This window comes from Apostichopus japonicus, chromosome 20 (genome assembly GCF_037975245.1).
Source record: "Apostichopus japonicus isolate 1M-3 chromosome 20, ASM3797524v1, whole genome shotgun sequence".
Lineage (NCBI taxonomy): Eukaryota > Metazoa > Echinodermata > Holothuroidea > Aspidochirotida > Stichopodidae > Apostichopus > Apostichopus japonicus.
In genome coordinates, this window is record NC_092580.1 from 32,391,461 (window position 1) to 32,407,212 (window position 15,752).

General features: G+C 38.2%; 1 protein-coding gene across 3 annotated transcripts; it reads left to right on the forward strand.

The window, feature by feature from the left end:
• Positions 1–1,260: 1,260 nt before the first annotated feature.
• Positions 1,261–11,677, forward strand: LOC139961551 (probable G protein-coupled receptor 85). Of its 3 annotated transcripts, XM_071960818.1 has the most exons (4): positions 1,262–1,630; positions 6,554–6,666; positions 6,765–6,826; positions 7,362–11,677. In XM_071960818.1, the coding sequence occupies exon 4, from the start codon at positions 7,415–7,417 to the stop codon at positions 8,561–8,563; it is 1,149 nt and encodes a 382-aa protein (XP_071816919.1). In that variant the 5' UTR covers positions 1,262–1,630; positions 6,554–6,666; positions 6,765–6,826; positions 7,362–7,414; the 3' UTR covers positions 8,564–11,677. The 3 variants fall into 3 exon arrangements, with proteins under 3 accessions (XP_071816920.1, XP_071816919.1, XP_071816918.1); XM_071960817.1 differs by lacking the exon at positions 6,554–6,666; XM_071960819.1 differs by lacking the exons at positions 6,554–6,666; positions 6,765–6,826 and having other exon boundaries at positions 1,261–1,630.
• Positions 11,678–15,752: the final 4,075 nt, after the last annotated feature.

A 15,752-nucleotide genomic window follows, 5' to 3' on the forward strand; every position in this document is an offset into this window, starting at 1 on the left:
CTCGATTCATATTTTATTTTTGTTTTAACACACTGTAACCCCCCCCCCCCCACTCCCCGTTCCTCTCTACAAAGTTCATGTGCCATATGCAATGAAAAGCCCATATATGCAGCCCGTATATCCTGCCAATATCGGTATGGCGCGTACGTATATATTGATGCTTGCATAATTAATGCAACCGGTTTTCAACGGATTTATAACGTTTTATCAGTAACGGCTTCCTGTGGGCCCTGCAATAAGATATTTGAAAGTTTATTGTAACAAATGTGATTTCCTGCTTCCGGTATGGCCTGCGATTAGAATTACGCCTGACAATTAACGTGGGAACATGGAGCTCTTTCATTGTTTTCTATTTCCTATGTAGCGCGACTGAACTTGGGCCACAGGAAGCTGAATAAACAAACCCACGTACGTCGAGCAATGTGAGTACACACCCGCACACACACAAAGATGAAGAGGGTAGTATAGATGAACCAAGTAGAGTCGTTTTCTTGTTAAGAGACCCCTCCAACTTTCTCCATGTTTCAAAGCTACAATCCCGAAAGAAATCCACACATACAGTCCCACATGGGCCTTCGAGTTACGGTCATTTGTATAGCCTATATACCAATATTTTTTTCCGAGAGTAATTTCGTGTTTAAGAAGACTCGTGTTGTAGAAGACTCTAACTTGAAACAAAGACTCCATGGAAATCAGACACTTTTACATGCTGACGAGTACTCGTTTGTAGTTATAGTCGAGGGCTTTACAGCAATCCCTGTTCGTCAAGGCATGATATCATTTAATTTTAATTATGAAAAATTTATTTCGAGACAATATACCAACTCGGTAAAGATTTTGTTTATTACTATTGTTAATATTTCATCAACACGAATTGGTTCCTTGAGTCTCGTAGGCCTTTTAACCTTCAGTCGTTGAACAAATCTCATGGAAACAAATAACAATGACTTTCCATTTATAAACTCTACATATGCAGAATAAAATAAGTAAATAAATAAATATACATGTATGTATAAGCCTATATAAAACGAACTGACAAAAAGCTTAACACGTACGTAATTTTGTTTACTTATCATTATACGCTGGGCTGATAAATCAGTTCTTCCATGCATAACTCCATTCAAGTTGTTATTCTATAAACCGACCTAATTGCCGTTGAATTGACATACCCCCCTCCAGCCAGACCAGACTTTTCCAATTTTCGCCATTAGTTTACTGTACAGCCACGCGACAAGCATTATAGGACCGAGACGTGCTCGAGATCTACGCATGCGCATATGTTATCGACCGCTGTCTGTGGCTATCGCTTCCCACTGCACAAAGAAATTGTCGGGGAATATTATTATTATCATCACCAGCAAGTTTGGTCAGCTGTATACGCGCTTACCGTGTAGTATTCCGTCTTTTGTTCGCTATACTTCGTGTTATGTTTATTAACGGTGTTTCTAGCAAAGCGAGCTGGGTTACGGATACAATATCGTATGCAAGCTGGATTATTTACAATCTACAGTGGTCTTAATAGCCATACTCGTACATAGTTTTACAGTGTCGTAATTATCGAGGGTAACCTATAGCCAGTGACAAATATGTTATGGAAAACTCAAGTAGCGATGAACAGGAAATTGCCGAGGTGAGTTATTTATTTAGACATTTTACTGAACTTTCATATTGCCGTGTTCTAAGAATCCAAATAAATATATTTACCTAGATATATGTGTATGTATGTGTGTGCATATATACACATATACATTGTAGCTAATGATATATGTATATACATATATATTTGATATTGACAAAAACAAGATAATTATAATCTGTTGGCGAGGTACGTCAACGTAATATCTTGAATTTTTGCAGTAATCGTGTCAGCCCAGAAGTTCTGCAATTTTGAGTATTATGATCGTATTGCTGGGTAAAGAAACACGCTAATTAGGAAATGATTGCTGCGAAGACCAGTAACTTAAGTGTGTAACCTGGCATGAATAATCACAACAGCGAGCAGTTGGCGTTAATAGTGTTCGCGTGTATCACATTGTTTACTTAGGTGTACTTTCATTTATAGGTACATATCAATACGTGCTCATGTAGTCCTAATGGTAAGGGAACTGTTATATTGAGTGTGTTTAGTGGGAAGTACGTGGTGCGGTGCGCAACCATGTAGTTGTAAGGTGTATTGAATTTTACTTGTACTAATTTAGGAAGTATACGTGTTGTTATATACAATTCACTGACGTGCGGTTAATTAACCGACCAAAACCAAACTTTGCTAGGGTTTATCATGTTTAAGGAAGCAATTTTGCATAGGTTACAAATGAATTCCAATTGAGACTATAGCCTATCCCCTGTAGCCCTACATATTGAAACAGTTAATCATCGTACGGGTAGTCATTAATTTATGGGTTAATTAAGCTTGACCCCATTTTAAGAGTTATGGAATTTAAATATAGTTAACGCGGGTATTGATATGGCTTTTCATAGTAAAGAATGTGCCCAGGATATATGTACAGGATATTCGAAATTTAGGGAGGCGGGGGGGGGGGGGGGGTCGGTACGTAGGGATGGAGGCGAAAAGTTTGGTTGGCATCCCTTCTGGGGAGGGTATCCATCTCCATTGAAACAATTTTGCCTGGGAAGCGGCCGGGCCAGTGCTTGTGTGTCATAAAAAGTAAGACGTTCAGTACGTGGAAGAAAGTTTGGTGAGGGAGGAGGGGGGGGGGGTGGAGAGGAGAAACGTTTCCCCATGCTCTCAATGGATAAGGCTCTGCTTATCTTTGAATCAAAGATAACTTGTTCAGATAAATCTCGTTTTATTCTTACAATGGCTAATGAGAACACCTTTATCAGAAACAGATCCCATCGTGAAATGAAACATATAGCCGGGTTAGTATCACACAGTATATATTACTGCTATTTTATTTATCAATTTTTTCTGTCGCCTGTTCGTCCCCTAAAATTTAGCTTTCCCCCTGGCTACGCCATTACCTGATCACCTGATGCATGTATATGCAATTGCTCAATGTAGACCTAAATTCGTTCGAAGTTGATGTTGAGCTCCAGGTCATGCAGGCGTTCTATGGGGCCCATGGGTCAGTACCCCTCCACCCACCCGATGTGAAAGGCTATTCATTTTATGCCGATAGCATTATTCCGTCGCTGCCATACCTTGCTTCCTAAATTTCGCCAGTAAGCCTGGAACCATATGGCCCAACTTTGACTACAATTCTGCAAATTAAGTCGTCTCGAGAAACAGAACTGCATTAAGACTGGTTTTATCACTAAGCATGGTAAAATTGTGCTCATATGGTACTCTACTGATACTATGTGTGGACCGGTGGATGTGACCCCCCCCCCCCCCTCCAAAATGTAAAGTAGTTATACAACCATGTGTGTAGACCGAATTATAGACCTAATTTATAGCCTAGATATGCCTCAGAATGTACCATTTTCCGTATTTTTTTGTGGGAATTATGCCCCCAGACACACCCCCTCCTTTATACATGGGAGTCGGTTTCGACGATCCCAGAGCCACACCCCTCCTTTTTTGAATCCAGGATCCGGCGACCCCTGCGTACTTCTACAGATGACATTGACCCGTATTGACCTTTATCTAAGTAAATCTGTTTCTCTTATCTGGGGATTTATAACATAGCCTACGTCCAAAATAATGAGACGGAAGATGGCAGATATGCTAATATGACCACAATATTTCAGTATTTATTCACCGGCATCTATTAAAATAACAATCTGTTTCTTGCCAAATGTTGAGTATCGGCCTACGGGATATCTAGGCTAAATTAATTGCAGACATCGCTAGAGAGAATCCGTGTGTTTCAACCAAGGTAAGAGTTTCAATCACGCGGTTCTCCTTTTTGCATCACTTTATGTCAAAATTTCACCGGATAACAATCCATCATCGAACAATGGGACGCCAATGTAGACAATATTGCAGGTATAGAAACCAGGGAACAGGTTAGGTTTACGGAATTATAGAAACGACAGGAAATAAATGATCTTCATGCGAGCACAGTCCTGGTTCTTTTTATATCGTATAAAGTTTCATTTGACAACAAGACTTTCTTCCTGTTCTTGGTATTTCTATCTATCCGCTTACGTTTATCTTCAGATATCAATATGACTGTCTTTAAAAAGGTGTGAATTTCATCACATGATATAGTCAATTTCAAACCTACAGCTTTTAGTGACCTTTGGATATATAGGTGTAGGTTAAATCCCACGCAAACCAATATATGCTAACATATAATTGGTATATCAAAATGACCGTGGAAAGCATCTAACCGTAAACTAGGTCTGTGAATGGATTGGGTAGGCCAATTATACTGCAGACGCAAAACGTTTGAACGCTGTATCCCAGCAAACACAAAAACGTTTTCAAAACGTTATTAACACGTTTCGTCTTTTGTTTTGATAACGTTATTTGTGGTGTAATAAATATGTCACGAAGACGTTTTCAGACTATTATTTCAAAACATTTTTTCTTTAAAACATTAATAAAACATTAGTAAAACATTAATATCTTATAAAAACGTTATGCCGACGTTTTCATAACACCACATTTAACGTTATAAAAACATATTTTAGAGGCTCTTTTAAAAATGTTATGATAACGATACTTACAAGAACATAGACAAAAGTTATGACAAACACATGTTTATAATATCGGATTAAGTTTCTAAGGAACATATAGGTCAATAGGTTAGCCATCAGATCACATTAGACAAATTAGATGATTTTTTTTTTTAGCTTTTTCGTAAGAATTATAATGCACGTCTGTTGAGAACAGGCTGTTTCAAAGAATGCATGCAAGTTATATACTATGTACGTATCTAGCCAAGACAATAGAGTATACGGCGCCTTGTTAACATAATCATAACTGCTTGCTTATAATTGTATAGGCCTATACATCCTGACAAATAGACCCAGAACTCGAGTTGAAAGACAATACAACCATAATGGATAGTTGCCACGGAGACAGGATGATCACGTCACTTCAAGTGTATACCCGTGTATCATTGTTCACAATATCAAATTTATATAGCGCTCTAATCAGTCTAGGCGTGCTCTAAAGCGCTTTACAACGGGAACAAATTTACTGAACGAAATAAAGAAGACTTCATAGGCTATCTGAAATACATACGATTTATATGCAAATAATAAAGAGACTCGAATGTGATGAATTTCAATGCTTTAGAAGTTTATAGGTATATACGTAATTATATATACATATATATATATATATATATATATATATATATATATATATATATATATATATATATAAAGTTCAAAATATTTACCTATATCTACAGAAAGAGCGTTTTACTGAAACATTTAATCATCTAATGCAACACACCTCAATGTCGGGCAAGGAACATGGAGGTGCAGTACCACCCCGAAATTACTTTTGAAAACTTTCTTGAAAGCAAATCTTTAGCCTTCTTCTTGGCGCCAGTGCTATACTGATCTTAAAAAAAAAAACTATTGATAAGCCCAAAACTTGGCATTCAATAAGATTGTTATAGTGAATATTGAAGAGACATGGATACAGCTAATGTGATCGCTGAATACTGGTACCAAGGGCAACTATTCTGCGCTTTGATATTAGACATATTAGACATTATGTTGGCGTATGGCTAGACGAATGCTTTTCTTCTTTTATGCTCATATTATTATTCGCGGTTGCCCGAGCTTACTGGCTGATCTCGTGTTCAATGCACAATGGTTATACAGTGGTGTTGAACCTGAATTGAACCTGAAAGCTATCTTAGAGCAAATCCACAGAGCGGGAGCGTAATACGAATCCCCTTAGAATTGTCTACGCAGTTTTCAGCTAAGCAATACTCTCCTGAAAGTACACATCTTTTGCTTTCTTGATTCAACAAGATCTTACTAAAATGGTGAATCACGGTTATAAGATGGCGTTTACAGTTATATGGATAGTACGGTGGGACGGATAATCGTTGTCAAACTCTCTCCAAGAAGATAAATGACCTGTAGCATATAGAGACAGTTTTCTTCAGTGCATGAATGCATGCATAAGATCTGCAATGTCATGCTATTTAGGCATGGCAGAATCGTTGTCCAAGTTGACTTTATCAGTTATTTTGGAACCTACGAAACGTTCCCACGATTCGTTACTTACATCCGTGTTCCTTCTTCCTGCTTGCAACACATGCAGCTATACAATGAAATTGAATGTTAGAATATCACAGCCAGTGTCAATAAGGAATCATTACATGCATGGGCAGAATTGAAGAGCTTTGTCGTATAAAACACCCAATATAGAGTTCATTTGAAACCAGATCTAAGTATACGTCATACATTGTATTCCCTATACATATGGCATATTGTGGAGTCAGTGACCTGTTGCATTAGCGGTATATGTACGTCACTTTGTCATTTCCAGCCGTGTATATGCTGGTGTGAAGTCAAATACGTAATAAGAGACCGACGCCGTGCTCGTTAAATCAAAGTATAACAGGTCGTATCAGCTCTACGAAATGACGTTTTTCGTTTTTATCCATTCCTTCTGTAGTGTCCGTTTTGGATTTCAGTTCCGATCTTGGTTTTCCGTGATATCGGCGGTCTTGTTCACAATGAATGGCATGTGTATATAAAGGCTGTCCCGAAAGAATCAGCCAAGTAACGGTACAAATTTCCTTTCGCTGTCCAATAAATCATAAATGATCGTTCATTTTCTACAAAAGTCTCCATAACTTCCAATTATAACTCGTTATTCGTTTCAGAACACTGTACATGAACATATGAGTTAATCCACCGGGGAGCGCGTGACTTCAGCAAAACAGAGGTGAATATTTTCAGACGTTTAAAGTTGGCCCGGCATGTTTACCCTCCCACACCCCTCTTCCTTAGTTTGTATATAGGCGGGTTTCATAGTGTATTGACCTAGCCAACTGAGTGTAGATCATCGCTCCAATCGCATCAGTCCCTGATGCGCCCTCCTATGCGCCCTTTCTAGGCGTATACCTTCTTTTATGTTCATTTTATGTCAAACGTATTATAGACCATATATAAATTTTATAACCGCATTCTTGACTGTATGTACAACTCACAGAAGTTTTCCACATTTCATTCTCTGGGAAGTTATCTATGACTGTCCCTTGTATCTATAGAAGCGCTCTTTGTATTCCTTGCCACGGCTCTTCGAAAATATATTAAATGTCTCATAAGATGATTTTATATAGTATAAGATGAATCTCTCATATTACGTCATTTGAACATATATCGGTATATGTGTCTGTTCTTATTATACTTTTGTTTTGTTTTAGTAATTGGTATATTTTACATACAAGTTAAGTGTGTGTCTTTTTTCCTATCAACAGGTAACATGATCTCAACTTTAGTGGAACAAATAACGGAATGGGTAGACCAATAAATGTTGACGTCGACAGACACGTGGACTGTATCTGGTATATCTACGAACATGAATTCATTCGACGGAGAAGGAACTGATCAGGAATCAAAACTAGCGGAAATCTTATGGATTTTCGCTATGATACTAATTATTGGATTCAGTGTGGTTGGAAATCTAACGATATGTTACGCAGTATTTAAAAACCAGAGCCTACGGAAGCCTTGTTTCTACATGTTGTGCAATATCGCTGTAGCAGACTGCCTACGCGCAGGGCTGTGCTTTCCTGTTGTCATTTTAGCAATATGGACGGGCAATTGGATTTACGGAAAATTTATGTGTGATATGTTAGCGTTTATCAATATTTATTTGTACTACGGAGTCTTATATACGACATTATTCCTAAGTGTGGAGCGGTATCTCGTGGTGAGATTCCACCGTTTCCATCGGCAGAAACTGACTGGATTGACATGCCTTCTCGGTGTTCTCTTCGCCTGGGCGTTGTCCATAGCAACGGCGTTTCCACCAATCCTAAACCCGAATGCCTATGAATATGCATCGGCAGAGTTTCAGTGTACATTCAAGAGGAGAGGTTTCTCCGATCACGGTTCGGAAAGTGGTTATTATTCAGTTTTCTACGTTGCGGACAATTTCTTGATAGTAATCTTTTACGTTCGCGTTTTTTTGTTTATGAGGACTCATCGTAAAATGCGGCCTCTGCAGTTTATTCCAGCCATCTCCAGCTCGTGGACATTTTACGGTCCCGGTTCGACCGGACAAGCGGCTACAAACTGGTTCCTTGGTTACCGTCAAAACGCAACGCCTCCGCCCCATACAGCCACAACACAGTCTTCAACTAATCGCACACATCTTGCCTTACTTCATCCTAATTTTAATAAAGAAGAGAGGTTATCTAAGATATGTTTACTTTTAGCTATAGTCAATATTTTACTATGGATGCCCTACATGGTTAACTGTGCTGGTATCGCGTTTGGCATGTTAAAAATACCCAACGTGTATATCACAAACTTCACTTGGTTAACATACCTTCAGACATGTGCGTCTCCTTTAATATGCATCATATTCGTTCCAGAAATAAGAATGTTTTGCTGCGCATGTGCAAAGAAATATCCTGCGTCAGAACGAGAAGTTTTACAAATCTCTTCGCAATAGAAACAAATACATTGTTGACAATTGTATGATGCTATAATATCAAATATACCAAAATACTACCGAAATTGATAAGGAATTCTTGATGCAAAACTGACCCTTAAGATTTTACTAGTTGCTAGCAGTGATAAATACAGACTTCACAAGTCCATTTTATTTTTCATATAGCTCAGTTCAGTCATTTTGTTACATTCAGCTAGGAAACATTAAAGCCATGGCTAATGGTGCAATCTTCTCTCTCTGTCATCCTCGCTCAAAAAAAAATCAGAGTATTTATTTGCCCATCCTTGCGTTTAGAGCTAATGACAGGCCTATTTTATGGTCTTTGCCTCATAATGCACCATTGACTGCCAATTTTTGTGTGCTGGAGATTCCACAAACCCCTCCACCTATACAGGGTGGCGTCAATGATACCAGCCAGGTCCCACCCCTCCATTATAATTTCCTATAATTTCCTTCATTCGTCTATGGATCTTCCATATAGGTTCATGTCATTCCAAGCAGTCTGGGAAATTTACAATTTCCCCTACCCATTTCCCCTCCCAATTTGAAATCATGCGCGCGCCACATCCTTCAATATAAATATATATATATATATATATATATATATATATATATATATATATATATATATATATATATATATATATATGAACACCATTGCCGGACCAGGGAGTTGTTATGGAACAACTCCCACACAGAAGACTACCTATCTTCCACGTGTGACTGTTCCTACCCTATATTGCTGTCTGTCACAATATGAGGCGGGCATTTACAGAGGGAGGTAAAAACACGACCTGCATAGAACAGCCGCAATATATTCTCAATGTGTAGGGAATTCGTTATACTCTCAGTGTAGAGTCATTATGCATAGAGCGTCAAATGTAATACGTCTTACGTGACTGTTGCCATAGTGACCCCTCGTGAAGTTGTAAACTTAATGATCAACGAAAACGTACGCGTAGTACTTTATGAAATGCGCGGGAAACGTTAATCATGATAGTTTCTCAAGTAGACTTCAGCCGTTTCTTAAATACTGTTGCTACCCATAAGGTATTTTTCACCCATGGACTAACGTATTACGTGACTTGAAATAGGCCTGTGCATTTCAATTATTCCAGTATAGACAAACTTTAAGTTGACTGCAACTGAGTGAAAGTTTGTAAACACAATTCATATCTACATAATAACTTCCACCAAACAGTTACGCATTTAAGAGTTGATCACGTGCAGAGATCCAAAATGACCCGCAACTGGCCCGTTAGCCCCGCATTTGATGTCGAAAACCCGTCGACCCGCGCATACTATAGTCAAAATCCCGAATCCTGCTGAGTTGCTTTTGACTAACGTTTGTCACGTTTTTGTAATGTTTAGGTGCCATAAAGAATCAGCCTATATATAGGTCCATTTAGCAGATCTGGTATAATAATACCCCAACATATGTAAAGGTGTTTTATGTTTTATGTATATCCTTCACCTCGGCCTTTTGGCTAAGATCATTATGTAGCACTTTGTTCCCCTTTTAGGGGAATCGTAAACCACACCTGACGATGATCACACAGTCACAGTCTCGATGCAATTAAGGGGCCTGCATGGGGTTGAGAGCGGATCAATAGTTGGGATGTTTGGGTTTTCGCCGGTGCCCATGGGGTTCTTTCCTGGGTAACTTTTCTTAAAAAAATATCCCACACCCCCTTTTAATATCCTCAGTACTTTAACTTCAAAAATAAACTAGCGACGATGAAAGATGCGTAAAATAGTCACATCAGTGGAATGTTAACATACTTCATGTTCCACGCTGTCGATTGAGACAGAAAGAACATTGATTTTCATGTTAGTGTTCTGTGGTAGCCTATATGCAGCTGCATGTTAATATCACTTAAGTGCCTGAGAAAACTTATATCTGACGGTTAAATTTCTTCTTTTTCTTCACGTTGTCACAAGAGCAAATAACGGGCCATTATGTATGTTATATATATTACCTGTAAGGTTAATCGACATCAAACTTATCATTAAACCAGCATCTATCGTCTGGAGATGGATGCATTAGAGGGATCGGGGTTGGAGTGGAAAATGGGGGTATTTTGGGGATGGGGCGAAAAGAGGTTCCTGACGCATTTTTAATTGACACCGACCTCACGCATGGTGTCATTAATGTGTCAGCAATATTACACCTCTGGATATGCTAGAAGGTCAAACAATTGTTGTCAGTCATGTTATCATGACGCTATCACCATCAAAACATTTATTTCCTGACCGACGCATGCAGTCACTCATGTAAACAGTTTGATTGCTTGAACTTTGAGAAGAACTCAAAGATTAGAAACCGTCAGGAAGTTTAATTTTGAAGTAGTTAACAATTATATTCAGGGACCTTTAACCAATTCGCAACTATGATTTGTTTTCTCACAATAATTGAACAGTAAGCCATATACGTATTCTTACTCGGACCAGAATAATTTCCGTCTGGCAACTTACAAAGCACCGCACCATTAAATATATATATTGTCCAATTGTTGTTATTGTCAAAGAGATTAAAAGATATAAAAATAATTTCCTCTGCTTTAAAAATGCACCACTTAAAATCACCTCTAGATTAAACTATCAAAGGCTCAGGCTGCATTTTAAGATCTTGCTGGAATAAATCACGTTATTCTTTACGTCAATTTATTTATCAAAACTAGTTTGGTTCAATGTTAATCAAACCATGTCAAACGTTGGGGAGCAGTCATTGAGCCTACACCTATAACAACCAGTATAGCTGAACAAACCTAACATGATAAAATATGACAATCTAGGCTTTCGTTTTTGTTTTTCATGCACTATTTATTTTAACATAATTTATAGAATTATACGTACTAAGAAATGTGTTCATCTAGTCTTTCATCGCCTTGAACAACCATTATAGCCTAAGTTTAAAGTGCATGATGGTTGGGAAGTTGTGGTTTCAATTATTAAACCTTTCATTAACTTTAATCTTACATCTCATTTACCAGCAAATTGAGCTCTTATTTTGCTCATTTTTTTCTGTAAAATGTTTGAAATCAATAAATGTCTTTAAAGCATGCAACTATCTCCATTAATATATACTTGATGTCGATATCTGACGTTCATTTATTTTGCTTGTCTTCCGTCTTTTCTTTCCAAGTGTGTTGATGTACTGTTTATAAATCACCAGCTGAAGGCGGGGGTTAGGGGGGGGGGGTTGATGTTCATAGCGTTTGTCTTCTAGAGCTGGGCAGATGGGTTAGGCAATACTATGTTACATTTTCACTTGTTCTAGCTCAAAACCTTAAAGGGAGTGAAGACTCGCGCACAAAGAAACGTCTGAAGCCGGTAATCTGACCTAGTTTCGAATGAGGTGTAACAGAAGTGTTAGACACCACCATCGATCCCAGAAAATACACACACAGCTTGCTACCGTCGTTAATTAGACACTAGTGACAGTGTACAGTCAGTTCATGCAGCTACGGTCATTACCCACAACACAGTGTACATAGCAGTGCTGGACATCTCAGGTCCAGATCAAGATAACAAGGTATCACGTTTCATTGCTGTCTGCATTTTGTAGCGACAAGAAGAAAACTTCACTCGAAAGCAACGGAAAGTTAACTTTTTTTCAGTGGGCGTTACGCGGTTTGGGGCGAGTCTTCCGAGGGTATGTATCATGGTGGTCCAGGCCATTAGCTATCATATGGTGGATAGGATATGTCATTTGAAATCGTCTATGTTCCAGCGGCCTTGGAAAGTCAATGGAGTAGTTAGAGGATGAACTTAGACAGAATTTTAGTCTTCATCGTCTTGTCATCATCCAAGAAAGTGAAAGGAAAAAATGTGAACCTAGTGCTCTTTAATAACTATTACGGTTTTCGACATATACATCTCTAAAATACACTTAGTCTCTGGAATGTTCCTTTAAGGCCAAGTTGATGATGACGTCATCTTCTCAGTACAAATTAAAATAATAATGTTCATGCTTAGCTTTAAAAATTCTAATAACTCGTCGAAAACATGAAGTTCCTATAACTTTATGTAAACAACTAATCTCCCTTAAATATCATTCAATACCATTTTGATCCGTGACAATTTGTCAAGATTTTGGAATGATGTTATCAATAAAACCTTTTTATTTTCCTACTGAATTTTTTAAATGCATCTGAGGAACTGACATAATGGTCTATGAGTCACGACTCAGCAGTCAACTGAGTCACTTAAATTGATAAGCCTCGTGTGTAAAATGTCATTTCTCAAAATATTTAAAGTGGGATAGAAATACAACCTCAAGTAACAGATAACATCAAATGGAACTTTTGTACCTAAAATCACCCAACATAGAGCCTGGGCACGAAAACCAAACAATCTTCTCTCAAACCTAGTTTCCTTCCATCGAGACCGTAACACATATGATCATGCCGTTGTTACGTCAAGTGAGTATCAAAAGTCTCTGGTGTCCACCCCCTCCCCTCCCTCACACCATCCTTTTTTTACCTCTTCTGCTTCTTCTTGTTTCGGCTATCGTGATGTCTATATTAAAAAGTTATTCCCGCATCTGGCAAGCCAAACACAATATAAAACCATACCAATTCATGTCTATTAGTAGCAAATTGGCGCTTGAAGGTCACCTGTAATTTAACCAGGAATAATTCATTTTACTATAGGTTGCGGTTTCCATAGTAACGTATGCTTTTCCAGTTTACGGTTGAATTAAGTATTTTATCAGTTCTTTAATTACATGAACTTTGCTTAAAAACAGATTAATTAACCTTGGACAATCTCTGTTGGTTTTTACTCCAGACAAACTGTTAGTAAGTCTCAATACGTGTTTGCTGATGAATTTCGGAAAACAAACTTCCGAAGCAGATTCAATGTTTCTTGTTCTAAATGCACTCTGACCAGGTGGGTTTAATAGAGAAAAGCTGTCGCAATCGAAAGAAAGAAATTTATTTTCTGTTGCTCTTATGGCGCGAACGATTTACCGTCAAGTCACTGCGACCGTCCATATCATCATGTTCATTACACAAATGTAACCTATATATACTCGTATTGTTCACTTTTTTTTACCCAATTCCACGGAGGAAACGTCTGAAAACACTTGTTTATTCAATGCAATGGAAGCAAATGACACAATTTCGCAAGCTACATCGGTAAGACTGAAAGAAAGATTATATTCAAGAGAAAGGACCTAACACAGACTAGTCACGAAATGAAAGAAGTCATAGACCTAACGGTCGTAAACAAAACAGAGAGATTTGATTTGGCGCATGATCTGTTGGGCGGGGCTTGCAAATTTTGATTGAAGTTTGTAGAATCTACGGACTCGTTAAAAATCTGGTAAATTTCATTCAGCTCAAAATGTTTAGCGACAGATAACTCAATAAAATGAATGATTATTAATATGAAAATTGCAAATAACGGTGTTGTTTTCACTGAGCTTTTAGGAAAATAAGCTGGAAAGGTCGAATTTAAAAGTTGGCAAATACACATTGAGACTTTAAGGCATTTTAGAAAATCTTGCGTGAACCAAGAAGATTCCGCAGCGAGACGGCTGGCAGATGGGTTGAGGAGCATTATGCTAAACTTTGAGCTGTTCTCGCTCAAAATCTAAACTATCATGGTGGCAACTGTTGAATGTGCTGTGATAGCCCAAGCCAACAGCTATCACAGTATCATATGGTGGGTAGGACATATTCAGTTGGGAACGTCTATCTATGCTCTTAGTCTCGGGAAGTGACGAGTTTAGTGTGTAAGTCAATGGAAGCAAGCTATCGTGGTGCGACACCTAAATTAAGTAACATCTGTCTCAAGATGGTTATCAAAGGGCACTTGTCCTTGACGACAAAAAAGGGTACACTGACATCGCGCAACTACTACGTGTAAACACTAATTAGTGGACAATATCGGTCAAATATACTGGCATTTTGTAACCTGCATTTGTCCGTACGTATTGCATCCGATATATGTATTTAAACAAAGCTACAACTAACACGGAGAACCGACAATGATTGTACTTCTAAAGATTGTACAGATCAATGGCATAATCAGTCCTTATCGGTGAGAGTTGGGAGGATAGAGGGGGTGGGTGGGGGGTGGTAGTGTGCATGCTGGCAGTAAGTTATAACCATCAATTTCCACCAGGACCCCATCAATTCCCTTACTTTCAAAGCCGACAGAATTTATTTTGCTTTTATCGTTTACGACGGACGCGTCGGGAGAAAAAAGTGGGGGGGCGGACATGGATAGGATGAACACACCCTTTGTATGATTAACCGTTATACCAATTAGACTAGTGGTGTCAGTAGTAGACATTTCGCTTCAAAAAACTTATTCACTTCTTGAACTTCATGAAAGGTTTACAATGCCTTCGTATAATCGCTCTGTATAAGAGGACTCAAGCGTTTTCTCTTCCTTGACTCCTGAAAGTTAGTGTGAGTTTAAGTTAGTTTTTTCCCGCGAAAATGTGCTTGCGTTACGAATAATTCGACAGACTAGGTTTGGAGTTACGAACTATAGGGGGCGGGAACGAGTCAAGAGGAAAATCATTTGCGATGATTTATTAATACATTTGAGCCCGAATTCCCTTGGAACCCCCCCCCCCCCCACATGATTCGACTGCTTCAGACAAGCATTCGATCCGCAAGTGTATGCAAGCATTCGATCCGCAAGTGTATGCAAGCATTCGATCCGCAAGCGACAAAATGAATATTAAGATAACTAAGAAGGTAGTCAAAGTGGGTACTTTTATGTAACGTATAAGTCTACGTTAGGTGACTTTACAACTGAGAGCGGTGATTTTATTGTTGTTTTTTCATTCAATTGAACAGAATATATGCTATTAATACACAGCGTAATGATCAAATGAGTCAGATAAAATAAAAGAAATTTTCATTGTTAATTCACCTTCCAGGTCTCTCATGCGTTTATTTCTATTTAGAGGCCAATAGAAAAAAAAATAGAAAAAATATGTCTTTCTATCTTTACTCTTTATTGTTGTCAGATGGGAAAAAAACTGCGGCATTCGTTTTAAATCATTACTTCTGCAGGTTGTATGAATTAGACGACCTTTTGCAATTTTCAAATTGAATAGTTGTCATGGTTATTGCTTTTTCAATAAATCAACAAATCGCATGTATTGTTAATTGCCAGCTATTACGAGAAAGCATCATAATACCGTTGTAATATTTTCAATGATTAT